Genomic DNA, 20,052 nt, shown 5'->3' with positions numbered 1-20,052 from the left:
CGTTTTCAGTCTCTCCTGCCTTCTCTGAGGGTTTTAAAAATCCACTTTTCCAGTAAACAAGAGTCTCAGTCTTTCCCCTTGCGCTTCCTTGCCTATCCCACTCCAGAAAAAGGAGTTGCTTGGCCTCACTGGCAGACAGCCTCTCATAAATCTCTGTGGGCCTGATGGTTTGTAATTTATTGCCCACCTACCCCATCAAATATTTTCAAATTACTCATGTTACTTGCTGGCCTGCCTTTTACTGCCCATTCTCCTCTTCTTTCCCTTCTAGCAAAGTATTTATCTGAGGCCTTTCACACACGTAAAAATCTTGAAAGAAGTCCATCTCCTCTGCTTTGGGTATGGTTTGTCCCTCTTGACTTTGACTTCTCCATAATAGGAACCTGTGTCGTGGAGGAATCTGTGGCTATTGAGTTGCCCCCTCCATCTGCTAGAGGCGTTACTTGAAGCAACAGTCTCTGAATTTAGGAGGCTTAAACCGTGTCCTTTCCTGGATCTCTCCTGCCACGTGTCATTTCTTGTATGTGAAGTTGTTTATTTGGCTAGATGATGGCAGTCTCTGGCTTTTGCTATCTCTGCAGACGCATATGGTCCTGCTGATAGAGAGTCCTGTGTGTCTGCCTCAGATTTGCGGGTGACGGTGGCATGTGCAGAAAGAAATGGGTGGAGTTGGCTGCACTGTACGGTGTGCAAGGCTCTGCAAAATCCCTATCTGTGGGAATTGCTAGTCAGCTCTTATCGGTCACGTCCCGGCGCAGTGAGTTGTAGAAATCAAATTAGCAGACAAGTCAATTGCTTACGTCAGTCAGAAGTTTTGCACTGGGAATGATGTGATAGTCCAGGGCCCCTCGCTGGGTAGCGTCCCCGCGTTTGATTATGAGGGCTGTAACAAAATGAAAACCTGACAGTGCAGTTTTGTTTCTGTCTTAGTTTTTTTTTTTTTTTCTCCTTCTTTCTTGCTCAAAATGTTTTTTTTCTCGCTGTCATTTGGGGCGAGCAGAGCAGAGAATCTGTCCTTCCTATAAAAGTAGATAAAGCTTTGCCCTGTTATTTTATAAAACACGTTGTTGTGACATACCACGCGGTTCCTCACATCACTCAGTAGTTCATTAGTCTGTCACTGTACAAGCCTATTAAATGACAAGCTAAAAAACACAAGACAGTACAACGGTCCATTAAAATTCATAAAGGATATCAAATATTCAAAGTAAGGGATGTATAAAGAAGATGTTTGCTGTAAATACTAATACCTGTAGTTGCATAAACATAATGAAGAAGTGCTGTGCACTGCCAAGCAGCGGACCGCTGCTGACAAACCCGTGGCTGCCCGGGAATCCCTGCAGTTATTTATTTCCAGAGAGCTGCTACCACTTCAGCGAAAGGTCTCCTTCAGGAGCTCCAGCCTGTCATGTGAACCTCTTCTCCTAAACAAACACCACAGCCAACCTGAAATCGGAGGCAAGATCAATTACTTTCAAGCTCTCAGTGGCACGGAGTAACAAGACATCTTGTGTCCGGGGCAGAAGCAATGGACCTCTGGCTTAACATTTTGGAGAGCTTTTTTTTTCCCTGCTTTCCCTGGAGTATTTGTGTCATATGTCATGATATCGTCTAGTAATTCTTAATTTTCTTCGCAACTGCAAATGCCTGCATTAGTAAAGCGTAATTGAACTTCCCAAATACAGGCAGCAGGCAAACTTTAATGTTTTAAGGGCAGGCTTTCTGGATAAAAGCTTCAGAGCTCCCACCAGTTCTTTCAGCAGCAAATCCCAAATTCAGTTTCAGCTTCATCCCACCTTTTGCAAGAATATCTACCCTTAAATGTAAAAACTTAAAGCAGTGGAGAATCCACATCGCCTTCAAATGTGTTTTTTCAGAAGGTTAATTACCTTCACTGCTAATATGTACATGATTATTTCTGCTGTGGTTTCGGTTTCCAAATACTTGGGCCTTGTTGAGGCTTTGTCTGCTAGTAATACAGTCCCCAGCCTCCTCTACCCAAATCTGTAATAAATTAGTTTTCGAGTCTTTTGTCTGTAGCGATTCTAAAAATAATTTCTTATTGGAATCCAATTGAATCCGAACGGAGCGAGGTGATAATCAAATGATGTCACCCTCACGTCTTGCGCTGCATCTCTCTGCCTGCCAAAACTAGCAACAGTTGCTATGTACCCAGGGGAAGGTGATACTCCCAGCCTTTTCTCGGTGCTGGAAAGCACTCCTTTCCAGCGCTTCGCAGGCCCCCAAGAGCTGCTGACGTCTGTCCCAGCCTTTTCATTTTACCCTTACTTGTTGGGATAGCCACGGAGGAACAAGGATCGTGTCTTGTAGGATGCTTTGAATTTCTCCTGTTGCTGAAGACGACCATTTCCCCAAACCACTGCCGGTCTGGAGGACTGATGTGATGTAGCCCGTGAAGTGCCTGTATCGCAGTGCTTGGGCTCCGGGGTGGAGACCTCGCTGCAGCCTGTGTGGCAATGTCCGAAAAATCCGTGCATCAGGACAATGGCATGACACCATGGCGTTTCCCAGCCAGTTTATTTCCTTTTCTCAGTAGCACCCCTGCAAACTTGGCTGATGGTGGGACTCTCCCCCCCAGCTTTTCTCTGGGTACTTCCAAAACATCAAAAACCCCACCAAAGCAGCAGGGCCCGCTGTCACTTGACACGTGGGTCTCCAGAAGTTCTTCAGTAGTGAACCCAGTCCTGTTGTTAGTGGTAGGTAGGTGATGTAGCAGGTTGCTTTTCTCTCCAGTAAGAGTCAGCATGAACTGGGGCATTCAGTACCTGGCAGATGACATTCAGCACATTGCAGGGACCGGTTTTCAACATGACTAGAGTTGTGGATTTATTTTTTTTCTTGTGCTCTCCTAGAAAATCATGCTGGCTGTTGGGGTGTCCCAGATCTGCTGCTGGTAAGACTTCTTACTGGCAGCGTGCGCTCATGAAAGGGTAGATGCTCCTCCTGACGACCATGTGACGGCTATTAATACTCGCAGGAGTCGGGCTCTGGCGCTGCTCCTCAGCAAGGCAGAGCCCTGGGTTTGCAGAGACGTCTCCATCACGCCCAGCATCAGGCTGACCTCTCTCGGTCCATGCCTGGGACCAAGCAGACACGCCTGGCCTTACCCTCCCTGCGTTGGCCGGGTTGTTTGCCTGGAGGCACCCAGCGTTGTGCCCTCCTCTCTCTCTGCCAGCTGGCCCCTTCTCCAGCGGGAGGGGAGCTGCAGGTGCGGGGCTCTCCCGTGCCCGCCTGTGTCCCCAGATGACTTCCACCCACCTGGGACTCAGGGCGGAAACCAGGGAGAGAACAAGTCAAACGTTCATGAGGCCCCAGTTAGCGCCAGCGTGTCTTGGCAGCCGCTCCCTGCCCTCTCTGCATTTAAAAGGGATTGCCTGCAGTTTTTGTCTTCATTTTGCTCCAGCGGTTATCTAAACATGCAAGCTCTGTCTTTGTGTTTCTGGGCAGCGTAAAGGTGCTGGATCGCAGGCAGCCTGAGATACGATCCTGGTTTTCTACAGGACTTCCTTTTTTATTTTAAACGTGCGTGGTTGCAGACAGCATTGTACCCGGTTCCAGCAGCATCCTAATTCTGGGGAGGGAGCCGGGTACGGAGAAGGGACACAGGAGAAGAAAAGCACTGTGTTCACTGGCCGGCGTACCAGAGGGATGGGGTAGGGTTGAGCACTAAGGCATTTTACAGTGTTATAATGTGTACCGTCCCGATATATAGCAGCAGTCGAGAGCTAATTGACATGTAAGTGCCCATAAGTGGTGGAGTGAAGTTATTCAAAGTTACTAAAGCTATTTTGCCTTTCACCAAGTGAAAAAAACAAAGTTATCTAGCTGGAAAAAAAGGAGAGGAGGAAAAAACCGGCAGAGTACCAAACTGTGACTCGTTCAAAGTAGCTTGTGAAAGTATCTTGTGGACGTCTTTCCTGAAAGCCTTTGAAATTCAACGACTATGGACTCTTGCCTCTTGGCACACAGACCGATTCCTTCTCCTCCTGGCAGATTCTGCCTAACAGTTGCCCTTTTTTTCCTCTTTTAAATACCCCTGAATCACAGCGCTTGCTCATTCCGCTTTTCTTCATTCAGGTCTAAAGCCTTAAGGACTGCGTCGAAGTAGCAAAGAGCACAGCATGTACTGGATGTTAGAGCCAAGGGAGGGGGGGTGGGGAGAGGGAAGAGACGACCCTGTCTCCAGGCTTCCCTCCTAATCCTGCAAACTTTTTCTCCCATGAAGAGTCCTGCAGAGGTCAGCCAGACTTTTTGCACGAACGGCGATTACTTGCTATTCAGCATCATGCTTGGATTATGTTTAAAGGAATCTTAATAACATGGGCCAGAGTTTGTGATAAGGCATGGATGGGGTGCTTTAAGCCAACTGAACAGAGAGGCTGCTGAAGACGTGTGTGGGATTAATTAAACAGAAATTTTGTTTGTTTGGCAAGCAGGGCTGAGTTGGGCCAAACTCTGGAACTCAGAGAAAGTGGCTCCCTAAAAAGAACATGTAAATGCAGTGCCACCGGTGTCCAATGTGCACTCCCTGGCGTCAGCCCCGAGGAGGAAGGTTAGTCCAGGCACACGTGATCTTTCCAGGAATGATCTGCCCAGGTGTCCCAGTTCCCTGTGTGCCGGTCGGTACCTTGTGCACTCCCATGTTTGGCACTGCTTATCAGATCAGGAGGCAGCGCTTCGAACCACCCTGTACTCCCGTTGGCGTTAGTGATTACGTTGTTGGCTCTTGCAGTGGGAACCATTTCTTGGGGCCTGGAGCCGCAGAGCAGCTCGCCCAAGCCCCGTTGCTTACAAGCGTGGCACTGGAGCAGCAGGAGGGAGCTGAAAATGAGCAGAAATGTCACCCTGTTGTGCCATAATGCCTTCTGAGTATATTTAGGGTCTCCTAATACAGAAGACCTCTCAGGTAGCTGCACTTGGTTTCCTGGAAAATCAGCTTCAGTCCTTACTGTTCTGCTGGACAGATATTTTCTGTCATATTCCCATATCAAGCTACTTCACTAATTAAAATACAACTTATGAGCGACATGGAGTCCAAAGTCCACTTCTGCAGCATTGGGAAAAAGATAAGATGCTCTTCTATGCATATAGCATTAAGGCGTCTCGCCGTCCTGACTTCAGTTGCTTTTGACACTCTAATTTAAGGGCAGTGGGTCGGAGGGGGGGCAACTCTTCAGTGTGAGTTAAACAAGAGGAACCCGAGTGCTGCCGACTCCTGCCTGTACAGGCAGAGTGCCACGGGGGCAACAGCTGACGAAGACGGCAGCTGCTGCAGATGCAGGAAAAGACAAGTGCCCGTCTGCTGCCTCCCACTGTCTTCCCCCTCCGCTGACAGAATTGCTGTTTGTCCTGCCGAATCCTTATGTGGCTACCGCTACCCGTCTTCCCAGCGGCCCAGAGTATGGTGAAGGGCTGGGCTGCCTCCCAGCCTCTTCCTCCTTATTTATGTGTCACAGGAGGAAAAAACCTAGACGGAGATAGGTTGTGCAGGGTCATCCTGTTGTAGTTATGATGATGGCGACAATTCATAGCTGAAGCATTTGATTTGTTAACCTTATAAAAAGATGCCATTAAATGCTGTATTTAGCTCCTCGGGGGAAGTAGCCTAGTTTCTTTTTCATTTTCCTTTTCTCATCCCTGTTTTAACATTAGTGACTCAGCTGTCACTCTGCTTAGGAAGGGCCGCTGGGGTTATAGCTGTGATTGGATGGCACCAAGAACCCATTTCTGCTGAAAATAATTAATATGGTGCATTTTCACCTCAAAAAGAGCCTGATACAAAACTAGAAGAAGCTTTTCGTCAACTTTTGCAAGCTTTGAAACTTGCCTGTGAACAAAATTGGAAATTTCTGTGTCTCCTCTTGTTTGTCCTTGTCAACAAGGCAAAGACGGGTGCATATCTAACCCTACACATTGAGGGCATTCCTGTTCAAGTCCACAAAGCAGCTCACAGGGTATGCATTTAGGTACGTGCAAAAGCCTTTGTAGGTGGGAATTTCACTTTGCAACAGGGCACGTGGTCAGGTCCTGTGCACAAGAACGAGTTTCCAGCAGCTCTGAAAATAGTCTGACTAGAGACAAGCGTGGTCTCTTCCATCTCCTTAATTTTTTTCATTCCCCACATTGCGGATCTTAACCAAAAAGTCGCCTGGTTAATTTCTGTTTTTCTAGATAGCCCATCTCCTCTAAACTTTAATCACGGGGCAGGGCCGGGGGCGAGGGGAAGAAGAAAAAAAAGCACAAAGCTAGTTTGTGTTAGCTCATTTTGTATTTTCCATATCAGCTCGTATTACGAAAGTATTAGTAGACCTGTCATAATGTGTGCATGTTGATGTTGCTCAGGGTGCTTGGTAGTGGGTCCCTTCTCTTTCCCAGAAGGAGGAAAAATATCCCCATAAGCATTTGCCAATGCGCACTCTTCCAGTCCTCAACTGTTCCGCTGCAACTTGAAGGTGCTTGTTTCTTGTGTACTTTTGTTATGAAAATGATACCTGGCATACTGAGGAGGCCTTGCATTCTTGAGCTATGAATACTGTGATCAGTGTCGTAAAAAACCCATGATGTACAACAGCACCATCATTCTTAGCATTGTCCTTTAAAATTTGCCCTGTGTCTTGAACATGTAGGTGTTGAAAAAGGGCTTATTTCACACAGTGTAGTTCCACTAACAGAACTCAAAGTTTTCCCCCTAAAAGCGGGATGTGACATGTGTCCACCCAGCCCACCTGGGGTCTGGAACCAGTTTCTCTGAGAAGCAGAAATTCATCCGCCTGTCGGGCACTGTGAGAGAGCACCTGTCTGGAGGGATTGTGGGGCCTTCTCGGAATACATAAAGCTACTGCAACCACAAGACACATAGATTTTGATCCAGCAAGTCAATACATACAATTTTCCGGAGCAGGGGATGGTGTCTGAAGTGACACCATCTCAGGGTGCTGAGAGGTTGCCTCAATGCGTGTGCTGAAGGACAGGTAAGGCAAGGTTGCTTTGTGCTAGCAAATGAAACCAAAGTGAGACTTTCTGTTTTATGTTCTGTAGCATATTTATCGAATTAACGCTTCTAAGGCTGTAAACTTCCAGATGCAAACGTCTTCTACCTGTGCAGTCCTTCCCACAATGGGAGGTCAACCAGACTGCAACCTACAGGGTAGGTAATACTTGTCCTTGTACCTGCTGACGACCTTGGCTGTGGACACAGTCAAGGTCCTGAAACCCATCACCCTGTGGCTCCGCAGCTGCCTCTAAAAAATGTCCTGGCCTACGTACTGAGTGATACAAGGGCCCCAGCATGGCCCGAGTGTTGGCTTCAGGAGGGATTACTCACATATACAGGTTCAAACCGGGAACATGAAAGGGCTCCTCCAGTCATCCTTCTGCTATTCAGGCTCCGGTGTCAGGGTGGGGTGCGAACAAAGCACCGGGAAGTGCTGGAGCATTTTGACACAGCCTAGCTTTAGGCTCAACATTTAGCACTTGTGATTGTGATTGTATCAGTGACGGTGATCTTAGTTTCTCAGATTAGGTAAATAGCTTAAAAAAAAAAAAAAAGAGATGATCGTCATACCTGTGCATTTACCTGGGTTGTTAGGTTTCTGGGATGGTGCTGCTGCCAGTTGCATGTGAAACAGGAATGTCCTGCTTGCTCTAGCAAAGGGCTGATTCATTGGCAGCGTAATAGGTGTCATCTTCCCTTTTGTCAGCTCCTCGGGTGTATTTTACCCCTGCAGTGAACAGAAAACAAATTTTAAAAAATCCAGTAAAACCAGTAACATGCAAGTCATCCGAGTGAGGTGAGGTTCGATGAAAACTAAAACAGTTCGTAAGTGGGGTTGGGTCAGGCTGGGATGAATCCATAGGGGTAGAGGGAGAGCTTGGTTTGGGTGAGGGCAAGCTCTCTAAAGCTGCCAAGCCCTGGGAGGTGCTGGGAGCAATGTCCCAAAGCATCCGCAGTCCCAAAGCCTCCCTGTGGGAAGGGTGAGATCCACCAGTAGAGATGGTCAGGCACTTGCAGAGGAAAATGGGAAGATGGGCTGGTGGGCTCCGTTGTTGGAGGTGCCCATTTCTCCCCACCGAGTGCCAAGGAGGACCAGCGCCACTAGCTTGGACGTCAAGCTCTGATTTGGAGCTGCCCAGGCTGGGTAAGGAGAGTTAAATTTTAAGGCCGTAAAAAAACTTTTCTCCATAGGAAAAAAAACCCAAACAAACCAAAACCAAATCAAATGCTGTCAACTTGGAGATTGCAGCTGGGGCATCACATCATGGAAACTAAAGCCACGTGCCTTGGTGGTGAGTTTGTGGGCAGGCTGGTTCTAGGGCTGGGTGACCCCGTGCGATGCACCCATGGAAGTCAGATTAACAAACAGGCTGGGGAAAGACTCCTGAAGTAAACCCACCTCACTACTGTTCGTATTAAAACAGTGAGGAGGAGATGGATTAAAACAGTGAAGAGATGCCATGTCATCTGGCATGGCATGAGCTTGGTTTGTGTATACAGAAAGCAAGTCTGTACGTTTTTTTAAATATGTTCCTAAACAGAGCGTTTAAAGTATGTTCCCCAATGCAGAAGGAAAATGTAGGAAACCGTAAGAAACCGAGAGGCTAGGGAGGACCCGGGTGTTATTCTCAGGACAAGAGCAGAATGTGCATCAGAATACATCAAAAGGCAAACTGATCACTTTCTACTTTCAGAAGGCATTAATATTTTACAGCTGCCATTACGTTTTGAAGAGTGCGCAGGTATTTATTGGTAGCGCCATAGCTACCCAGGCCCGAGTGAAGGAGGAGATACCTGTTTTTCAAGTTGTTCTGTTCGCTCATCCCTTGTCTCCTAATTCACACCCCGTCTGTGCCGGCACTGCAGTAACTCGGTGAATATCTGAAGTTGCGGTTGAGCATTCCCACACCGGCTCCCCTTTCCGTGGGGCTCCCAAGGGCTTTTTTGCCCCTAAAAGCCAGCGGGTCAGACCCACTGAGAGTTATGCTTAGGTTCATCCCTGGCTTCCCACAGTGCTCAGGTCTGTGGTCTTCCTTTGTCAGCTGACGACTGAAGCACATCGTATTTTAATTTTATTATTTTTTTAAAAAATCAGATAGTATCTTCTGGTTCAATAATAAACTAATTACGTGCTTAAAATAGCACAGGCGAGGGGTCCTGTTTCAGATTAGTCTACGTCGCAGAAATGCCGGGGGCTGTTTCGGAGGTGGCTCGAAGGGTTTCTCGCGAGAAGGTCTCGGGTGCCTGGGCTGGCTTTTGAAGGGCTTGCTCAGGCCTGATCAAACTCGGTCAGGCGACAGCGTATCAGATCTGTTCCCCTCATCAGTCACATGTCAGCCGTAACTGTCACCAGATTTGCAATTTAATGTGCACAGCTCAACAGTTCCAATTAATCCGGCCCGGGTATTTAACAATCTATCATTTCAGAGCTAGCGCTTTACAGAGCCACGTGCAAGGCAGCCTTGCACTTCGGTCGGCCAGGAGCCCTGGAAGGCTTTCTTCATGCACACGGATTTTACTCTTTCCCTGCCACTGTGGGGTGTTAAGTTGTTGCTGGTTTAGTTGCATTGCACAGGCTTGGAAAGTGTTAAAATGAATCAACACGATCACAAAAGAATTTCAAGAAATAAAGGTTTATAATAGGTGATTCAGCAATGAGAGGCTTTTGTGATCTTCCATGGGAGCTACTATTTTTAGTGAATTATTATAAGCAGTAGCATCACTCACATTTATTTATAAAGGCATGAAAGAACGCCCATACGTGTTTCTAAATAGTCGATGTATAGTAACGGCCATATGCTGAGAATAAGCGAAAATAGAATTGAGCATTCTGGTTTCCACAACGCTGCGTGAGGGTTGTGCTGGGATCTTTGCATCTAAGAAAGAGAAAACAGAGGGAAATTTTTTTATTATTTTTTTTTTCCTTCTAGTTCTTCTTTCTAGCAAAACAAACCCAAAGCCTTCAGGGTGAAAGTCAGCCTCGCAGTAAAATTGCGTGGTTTTCATTGAGGTCTAACTGGGTGACCACTGAGGTTTGTGAGGACTCTCCCAGTAGCTTCGGCAGCTGGTGGATTGGGGCTGTGCTGACAGTGGTAGCTATTTCTACAAAAGTTACTGTACGTATAATATTGGGGTTGATTAATTGTGTGTGCTTGCACTTCTCTCGGGGCTCCGTGGCATGGAGGAGGAGAAACACAGTGATGCTGTGCTGAAGGGGCTCCACAAATACAGCGTGGTGTCATTTCCAAAATTCCTACAGTGGAAACGCTTTAAGTGCTGGGGCTTGCCATTACGAAAAAAAAGAGTAATAAAAAAAAAAGATGTTATCTGCTGGTGACACTACTCCTTAACATAAATTAGAACTGTTTTGATCTGGCTCGGCAAAGACCCATCCGTGTGCATCCATTGTAGCTTTTTTGTACGCGGCTCTTTTTGTGTGCTTATAATTAAGTTAAATCCTTTGGTTGAAATGAGTAGCGTTCTTGAATTTTGGGCAGCCATGGTACATAGCACGTGGAAGGTAGTGAAAAAGGCAGCTCTTGACAAGGTGCCTTTACTACCTCTCGATGACGGTGCCTGCCTCCTGGTTCCCAAATCCCATTTTAACGTGGAAAAGTGTTGGCATAGCAGGCAGAGGCTAACGCTTTACTTTTTAGGGGGCTTCCTATAGCAAAGGGTGCTGGGTTATGTGGCTCCCGACGCTGGGAAGAGTTGCTGGAGAGCGCAGCCTTTTCTTGCTCCGCAGCTGCATTAGTTAAAGTACCAGCATTTTCCTCGCTCTCTGCTTCCCATCTCCCAACACCCAGCGGAAAAAAAATAAACGGCAACTGGCATGCTCTACTCGCAGCAAAACAAATGTTATTTATTAGAGTACTCCTGTGGTCAGAGGACATCTGACTGTAAAATAACTGGAGATTTTTCTGCTAACTGGAAGCGTGATGCTCTGAGACAATTTCCAGGCAGTGTGCATTTTCAGCTAAGTTTTATTTACGTCAGCTTAGCGATTTGCCGTATCACTGTTTGCAAAGAGTGAGGCAGCAGTTGTTTTAGCTAGAATTAACTTTTTAATTTATTTTTAATAGGAAAAACTTTTGATTAAGTAGCGACTCGGTTCCCATAGCTCCGTGCATTGAGATGTTTTTCTTTTTAAACCTCCTTGGCGGGCACGACGCTTGCCGCCTGCCCTTGTAGCAAGGAGCAGCTGGGGTGGTGGGGAGCGAGGCGCGCGTCGTTAGGGAGGGTTTGTTTTCCCTGCGCTAATCACCTTCCCCTGTCGTAATTTGGCACAGCGTGGCGCCCTGCGTGCGGGACGGAGGCAGATCCGTGCACTGCACTCCTATCTGAGCCAGCACATTTCGGAGGATAAATCTTCGCTGGACTTAATGTTCTCTCCCAAGGGGCTTTAATAACCCCCAAGGCTTTCCCCTCTTCCCAGGGGTGGGGGACGACAGGCGGAGACGCGGGCAGAGTGCTAATTACAGCGGGGGCCTCTTCTAGCCGTTCCCCTACCGCCAAGGTCAGAAATGCTCCTTTGAAGAGAGGACGAGGAAGGGAATCCACAGAGACACCCTTCAGATGCCGAGCTGACTTTTTCCCCCTAAATCTGTGGGGTTTTTTTTTCCCCTTTTTTTCCTGCAGGAGGGCATGCTTGGCTGGTGGGGCTGAGCCTGTGTCATCCCACTTATCCTTTCCAGGCTGTGAGGACGGTGGCCTTTGCCAGCCGGGTGCAAAGGGGATGTTGTCCCCCGTGGGACCTTGGTGCGCTCTCACCGCCTACTTCTGCTGAACATCTGGTGGGGTTTGCGGGAGCTGCCTTATGAACTTGCAGATGATACCAAACATCGAGCATTGAAAACATTTGGGTGTCAGGAAAGATTTTTCTTTGGGTGTGTAATATGCTTAATGCTTTTTTTCCCCCTGCAACTTCCATAATTTAGGGCAAATACAACAATCTGGAATACATAATATTTAGTTTTATATGGAAAAAGTTGTATATCAGTACAACTGGACAGATACTGTGGGAAGACTTTCCTTATGTTTTAGTTCTTGCTTTTTCTGCTTCTTCACCTTCACTACTTTATTAAATTACATATATTTTTCTGGTTTGCAAGAACTTGTGGGAAAGAGGAGTAGATCCCTTTTTGGAGGAATAGAGGAATAGAGACCTCTTTGGGTTGGTGGTTTCTGAGTTCCTTGGGAAGTGCAGCATTGCAGTCTTACAGAGCAAGGCAGAAAATGACTGTATGGAACCAACAGATTGGATCTTCCTAAAGATCGCCTTGTCTAGACTCGGAAATCCCTTTCAGCAGAAATTCCTACGTATGTACACGTAATTGGCAACTTTAATTATTTGTAATTTTGGAGTCACTATATCTGTTTTCTTGCAATTGAATCTCATTGGGAACAAAATGTAAAACTGGTAGTTGAAGCAAATTTTGAGTTACTTCATGAGAAGGCACAGATAACGGTCTGGATGGGCGGGCAAAATGTGTTGGATTATTCGCAACCACCTCTTTCAGCGACAACTGAATGCAAAGAAAGTAGTTTGTTTCATTTTTTGTTTAATTTTTGGTGGAGGCCCTCTGTAGGGGTGTTCATGCCAAAGGAGGTTTATGCTACAGCATTTTGAGCAAGGTGGCATGGGCTGGAAACTGAAATTCAAGTGAGCACGCAGAGCCACGGAGAAGCGGAGCTCCCTCCAGTCAGCTGGAGGCTGATAAGTTGGTTATTTTCATGGGTTCTTTTCACTGGTGTTAGACCTGATGCCTTTCCCGACTGCGTGGCTACCAGACAACTTCACATGGTGAAGTTAGAACATTAAATATGTTAGTACCGTATAAAATAAAGTATAATTCTCCCAAGTGAGCATTAGCAGCGTTTATGGGTCTGCAGATAACATTTGTTTTTCTCCCATGGTGTCCTAGTATCCCCCCAATTGTTAAAATAAACAACTGCTTTTGATTTGTAGCTGTAAGTGTGCAGTTTAGGAGCCTGTATCTGAAATAACGAATTAGCCACTCACTACAAAACACTGAAATAAAAACAGACCAGTGTGTAACTTGGACGCGGCAGCCACCAGCTGCACCTCATCTTGCTAATCTTTAGCCTTTTTTTTTTTTTTTTTTTTAAATAGCGGGGGCTTTTAAGAGTTAAGTTACACAACTCTCCTTTTATTTTTAAAGTGAGTGGATTCCTTGTTGCGTTGTTGAGGATGATAAATTGATACCACATGTTGCTTCCAGACAAAAAAGACTCTGTACTGCAGTGGAAGCACTTGCAGCTGGTGTCTGAGTTAATGGACGGGCTCCACAAGGTAAACACGGGTTGGAAGAGGCAGAAACAGGCACAGGGAGGGGAAATTTTCTCCGTTCTAAAGGCTCAAGCATTTGCTGCTGTTGGCTGACCGGGGCCAAGTGTCGAAATCATACGCAGTCCCAGCTGCCCTGGGAGACTTGTTCAGTTGTTCACGTCAAATCAGGTGTACGGCACTTTGGAAATGCTCGAGTGTCCTCTCTGGGAGGTTACCCATTTGCAGTCTTATCAAAATATCAAGAGAGACACGTAACTAGGACGTCGTAGCTGATTTAATATTCTCCTTTTTTTTTTTTTTTTTTGCAAGCAAAATGTGGCTGGGTTCCCTCTAGGTGTGTTAACTGAACAAAATGTGGTGCAGCGTGGCCCTGGTTTTGGGGAAAGTGCTGTCACCACACGTGTTGCTGCCCTGGTGACACCCAGCTGCACCTCTTCTCCTGGTGCCATCAGCCTGAGCCAAGGTAGGGCAGCAGTGCTACTTGCCTGTGGCACTGCATCGCCCTCTGCTCACACCGCATCTGCCCGCCCTTTGTGTGTTCCTCTGCCCTTGGTGGACCTTCCTCCTCTCCAGGGCTGGTCATTCTTCCCTGCAGCACCAATTCCCCAGGGGACCGGGACTGGGCTCAATGCCATACGGGATGCTCTTGATCTTATCTGCAGGAACCTCGGTCCTTCTGCCTTTTAGCAGAGTGCACAGCGTTCTTCAAGTCCGATATAAATAGTAACACTAATAAAGGGAGGAGCTCATCGTATTTCTTTTCTACTCTGCTCTTGTACCGTCCGTATGTTGTACCCATCGGTGGTGTCTGAGCTCTTTCCAAGGTGTCTGCAGCCTGGCTAGCATCTGTCCCATCTACATATGGTCTCCAGGACAGATTGGTGGAAGTTCCTTTATAGATCTTGTAAAGTTTCTCATTGCATTTTGGCGTGGAAAAATGTGTTATGTTTCCATCATCATGAACAGCAGCAGGCTCAAATCATAAACTGTATTTTCTTTGCTTCCCCACCTCCTTTGCGGTTTGTCGCATGGTCATATCTTACTAACAACGCACATGGTCGTGTGCAAAGATTGTCCCACGATATTTTCCAGTATTTTAAGCAGACGGGAACATTCTGTGACAGCTCAGAAACCAGGTAGAAAATAGTGTTATTTCCACCCAGATTACAGCCTGGTAGCACAGCGCAACAGCCTTTACTGATGTGAGTTGTCAATCCTGGTGACTTCTGTAGCAAAACTTGCACGTGAAGGGATAATGGAATCCAGCCCTAATTTGATTTGGCAGAGCATCCAACACGAGGAGAAACCAAGAAACTCAGATACTGTTGCTGAAGAGGTTAGCGGGGGAGGTTACGTGAAAGAAGTGGGTTTTAAGGCGGTGTTTGAACAGAGGGTGGAGATGGGGTACACAAAAATAAATTGGCCCGTAATTATGCTTAAGAAAACAGTCTTCCTACAGCAGAAAAGTAAAGAAAAACAGAAGCCAGAGCATAAGTGGCATATTGCGTAATGTAAAGGAAAACAAACTGCTTGGATTTTTTATAACCGCCAATTTTCAATGCAAAAGTATTATTACATTCTTTTATTATTTGTGTAATACCAACACTGAGAAAAAAGATATAATAAGAAGAAAATTACACATGTGCACACATATCCATACATGCAGGAGCAGCCCTCATCCTGAAAGGTACTTCACTCTCACAGTTTTATCATTGAGGATTTTTGGTGGTTTTAGTACAGTTAGTGTCATACTACAGCTACCACCAGCAGAAATAAGCCATTTTATGGGAATACCACAGGTTGAAAACTGTTAGCTACTGGCACTTTGGCTGAGTGGTTTTATATCTGAAGCTATGTGGCATGCTGCCTATACTACCCTGGGTGTTTCTTTTCTGTGTTTTCTAAGATTTTTTTTTTCATTAGCAAGAGTCATGGTGGTGTGTATTCTCATACCCAGCATTTTTAGGTGGGGAACAGCATGGTTTGTACGGCTCTTGTAGCCTGGCTTGGTGTACTGGTCTAGATGTGGTTGTCCTCGTCCTGCCGCTGGCTCTTTGCAAGGAGAGATCCCCATGCAGATGTTCTCACATACAGTTGCCCATGAAGGTCACAGGGAATGAATGTGAGAGCTACCTGCATTGATGCAGTACAAGCTGGAATATCAAAAAAGGTTATTTTTCAAAAAAACAGCAGTTCTCCAGCCAGTTGGTAGAAACCTGAGGAAGTAAGCAGTGGCGCCTAGTTATTAGAAGCTAGAAACAGACTGTTGCCAGACTCAAAATATAGTTAAAATGTCATCAGTTAAATAATAAAAAGCTCTTTCCTTCCTTACACTGAAGAACTATTATGCTGCAACTCAATCCACCATATTTTGAAGGCATGATAGTCCCCTAGAAATGGACAAGTTTATAGCTGAGGCACTGACCCAAACTTCTCTTGAAGTATGTCTGCGAAGTCTGGTCTGCTGTTTTGTGCGGATTGTTTAAAACATAACAGTTGCTATTTTGAACCATGGTCCATATGATTTCTCTTTTCATTAAGTGATAATCACAACCGCGTCTGCTGTCTGCATGCGAGAAGAACTTCAGGCGTGTTTTCCATTTCACGATCTGACAAAAACCACAACACTTACAGGGGGAAAAAAAGGCCTTTTATACTGAAAAGGATTGTTTGAGAAAAGCTGGGCTGTATCTCTTTATGCATCCAATGTGTCAGCAGTTCACTTATGTCAAACGTCCATTTATCCTAACGATGCAAATGTCAAGATGCTCGTGAATTGATTTGTTGATTGGTTCATTCTTTGCCCATTTAAATCTGGAATTTTCTTCAGTGCTTTGTAAATGAAGGACACTTATCTTGGACGGTTTGATTATGCTATGATCCTGTTGACTTTGTGTTTTTAAAGCATACTGGTAGAACAAATGTGATTTTATCCTCTTTATAGATATAGCTGGTAATTGCCAAAGTTTAAGAAAAAAGAACTTGTGCAACTTTTTAAACTTGATCATCTTTAACCTAGAGGAATAGCACACTGTTTTCTAAAGGAATATGGAATAGCTCCAAAAATCTTGACTTGCACATGGAAAAAAAAAAACAACAACGAAACTTGGAACCATTCTCACTGACAAATACTACTTGCTTGTCCTTTCTTTGAGCCTTATTTTAAGCCCAAGATCAGCAGGATGAGTGGAGAGGGATTTTCATCTCCGTTATTTGGTTTAAATCTGGAGTCATTTCACTAGGGCTGCCATGGGCTGGTTTTCTCTGCCTCTTTCTTGTTCTGGGGTGATTATCATCAATTTGAGCCAACATGGTTTTTGAACAACAGATGTTGCTGACTAGTGCAAGCGGGTAATACACAACAGCAGACAGTGCTCAGGGTCCCCTCTAAACACTGTATTTCGTGGCGTCCTGTACAGCAACGGGTACCTGACTGTGTACAGCAGCTTTATACAACTCTGTATCCAGCAGCTTACAGGGACAGGGATATCGTCGTGTACTGTGTCACATCACGTTTTGATGACTGTGAGGATACTATGGTGAGGGGACGGCGGGCCAGCTACTGTGGTACGGGAGTATTTCTGGTGCCTCTAATCAGGAGAGAAAGTACAGCTCAGTCATGCACAGGGTGCCTGTGGGAGAGGAGCAACAGCACTTGCAGTTTTATCAAGGATTATTATAACAAACACACAACACACATGCCCGTGAAGAATTAAAAAGACATTTGCAGAGGCTGCGATGAGTGTGACTACCCCTCCGAGTCAGATTTTTGCAGTGCCTTTGCAGTTTTTATTTCAAGGAACTGATGGCAAGATTGCCGATAGTATAGAGGTTTGTCCTGAGTCAAAAGTAAGGGAGAACCATCTTGCTTCTTGCTAGCAGGAACGGAGCTGCGTCACACTCCTTTCCTTAGGACGCAGCTTTCGGGGGTGTGGAGGTGGGCACCAGGAATACACAGCTAGCGCAAGCACGAGGCTTGCTTTACAGCAGCATGCTGGCGCCCTGCAGCCACACTGCAGCCCTCCCGTACGCACCACCCAAGAAACCCGTGGTGATGCCCAGGAGGGCCCAGTGCTTTTATTCATGTTGCTGTTTTCATGTGATGTTGGTTTAATGATTGAGATTTGGGTAGCAAAAGAAGTAGGGTGCAGGGTCTTGACATTTTGTTTTGTTCCTTTCCTGCAGAATTCGATCCGGCACAACTTGTCACTCCACAGCCGATTCGTCAGGGTGCAGAATGAAGGCACCGGGAAAAGCTCTTGGTGGATGATCAATCCCGATGGTGGAAAAGGTGGCAAGGCGCCCCGGAGACGCGCTGTGTCGATGGACAATAGCAACAAGTACACGAAGAGCAGAGGGCGGGCGGCTAAGAAAAAGGCAGCCCTGCAGACCGCCCCGGAGACGAGCGAGGACAGCCCTTCTCAGCTCTCCAAGTGGCCAGGGAGTCCCACCTCCCGCAGCAGCGACGAGCTGGATGCATGGACAGATTTTCGCTCCCGTACAAATTCCAACGCCAGTACGATCAGTGGCCGCTTGTCACCAATTTTGGCAAGCACCGAACTAGATGATGTTCAAGATGACGACGCTCCGCTTTCTCCCATGCTGTACAGTAGTCCATCGAGCTTGTCCCCATCGGTAAACAAACCGTGTACTGTGGAGTTGCCTAGGTTGACTGATATGGCTGGGACAATGAATTTGAACGATGGACTGACAGATAACCTCATGGATGATCTCTTGGACAATATAACACTCCCTCCCTCCCAGCAGTCGCCCACAGGAGGGATAATGCAGAGAAGCTCCAGTTTTCCGTATGGTTCCAAAGGTTCAGGGCTGGGTTCCCCATCGAGTAGTTTCAATAACGCCGTGTTTGGGCCGTCGTCCCTGAATTCCCTCCGCCAGTCGCCCATGCAGACCATTCAGGAGAACAAGCAAGCCACCTTCTCTTCCATTTCTCATTACAACAACCAGACGCTGCAGGATCTCCTCGCCTCTGATGCACTTAGTCACAGTGATGTCATGATGACACAGTCTGACCCACTCATGTCACAAGCCAGCACAGCTGTGTCCGCCCAGAATTCCCGCAGGAATATAATGCTCCGCAACGACCCCATGATGTCGTTTGCCGCACAGTCCAGCCAGGGCGGTCTGGTCAATCAGAGCCTGCCTCATCACCAGCACCAGTCCCACAACTCCTCTCTTAGTGGCAGCCGTGCCTTGTCCAATTCCATCAGTAACATAGGCTTGAGTGACTCGAACAGCTTGGGATCTACCAAACATCAGCAGTCACCTGTCAATCAGTCTATGCAAACACTTTCTGACCCGCTCTCAGGCTCCTCTTTGTACTCCTCTAGCGTGAACCTCCCGGTCATGGGACACGAGAAATTCCCAAGTGACTTGGACTTGGATATTTTCAATGGGAGCTTGGAGTGTGACATGGAGTCCATTATCCGCAGTGAACTCATGGATGCAGATGGGCTGGATTTTAACTTTGATTCCCTCATCTCAGCTCAGAACGTTGTCAGTCTGAATGTGGGGAACTTCACTGGTGCTAAACAGGCTTCATCACAGAGTTGGGTACCAGGCTGAAGGATCTTTGAGAACAGGGAAAATGGGCAAACAGGTCAGTGCCCCATAGATGTGGTAAAATACTTGGTTCCATAGTTTTATTGGAGTTTGCACCAAACCCTTAATAGTTAGTGCACACTAATAATATTAATTTGTGATGGCTTGCTGTGTGTTGGTATGCAACAGGCACAACCAAGAAACGTTTGGAGGTGTGGAGGGAAACGAGGCTAAGCTATAAAAGCTGTTCGGCTGCAACACTGTCAGCACGCACCTGATGCTACGCGTCCTTCTTAATTTAGGCATGAGAAATGTTAATGACAAATCAGGCAGACCAAGGTGGAATATTTGTGGCTTTTAGGAATCACAGAGCTCCAACTTCTCTTCTTTGAAGTCACAACAGATGGATTCTTCTCTGCAGCCGATGCCACACGTAGCCAAGCTGTGTTACGTAGGGATGGGGCAAGGGGCTTTGCGGTCAGTGGAGCAGTAGTACTGCAGGGGAGGGGGAAGAGCATCTTTGCAAGATCAGTGAACACACCGAGGATCGGGTGTGCGGGACAGATCGGGAATGAATTAGGGTTGTACTGCTGCTGTGGTACAGCAATGCTAGCAAAATTTTATTTTTTTTTTTTTTTAACCGTGTTTCTTGGCAAAAAAAAAATAATAGCAAATCGAGGAATTATATCTTGAAATAGCAAAGGTGGGATCCTGGTCCCAGGAACATCCTGGGTTTAATGTTTTAAATATGCAAAACTTGTTGGGCCCCCCCAGGACTGAGGTGGGTGTCATTTTCTTTTGGACTCCATCAAGAGAATATCCGTAGGTTTGGGTTCTGACATAGGTGCTTTTCAAATGTTAGTTTCTTCAGTTTAATTTTTTCCACATTGATGTGTTTTTTTTCCATTTGCTTCCTTTCCATAACTGGGGGCATCTGAACTTTTAAACATTGTTTCTGTCATCCTTTTGTCATTCTGCAGGCTGCTGCCCATGCCTCTGCCTGCTCACCCGTACATATTCACTGACTCATAGGGTAGGTGCCACACAAAGTGCCCTTTCTCCTTTGTTTATTTATTAGTATAAGGGAGTAGATTTCAAAATATAGTAGGATAAAAGGTTAGCTATAAATTATTGAACGTGTTCTCTTAACTTCAGAATAGTATGT

General features: G+C 46.3%; 1 protein-coding gene across 7 annotated transcripts in view; it reads left to right on the top strand.

Moving 5' to 3' along the window:
* Window positions 1–20,052, top strand: part of FOXO3 (forkhead box O3) — a 96,699-nt gene that overhangs the window by 61,005 nt on the left and 15,642 nt on the right. For 3 of the 7 annotated variants that reach the window (XM_054195746.1, XM_054195744.1, XM_054195745.1), the window contains 2 exons: window positions 17,511–18,945; window positions 19,868–19,920. The exons of 1 other annotated variant lie outside the window; for it this stretch is intronic. In XM_054195746.1, the coding sequence (XP_054051721.1) occupies window positions 17,511–18,911 (1,401 nt within the window). In that variant the 3' untranslated portion in view covers window positions 18,912–18,945; window positions 19,868–19,920. Of the gene's footprint in view, window positions 1–17,510; window positions 18,946–19,867; window positions 19,921–20,052 lie in introns of those variants that run through there. 3 more of the 7 variants (XM_054195748.1, XM_054195749.1, XM_054195743.1) reach the window with 2 other exon arrangements.

The sequence above is a fragment of the Rissa tridactyla genome, chromosome 3 (assembly GCF_028500815.1).
Source record: "Rissa tridactyla isolate bRisTri1 chromosome 3, bRisTri1.patW.cur.20221130, whole genome shotgun sequence".
Taxonomy (NCBI): Eukaryota; Metazoa; Chordata; class Aves; order Charadriiformes; family Laridae; genus Rissa; species Rissa tridactyla.
Note: the sequence above shows the minus strand (reverse complement) of the source record. Positions and strands in the feature narration are given on the sequence as shown.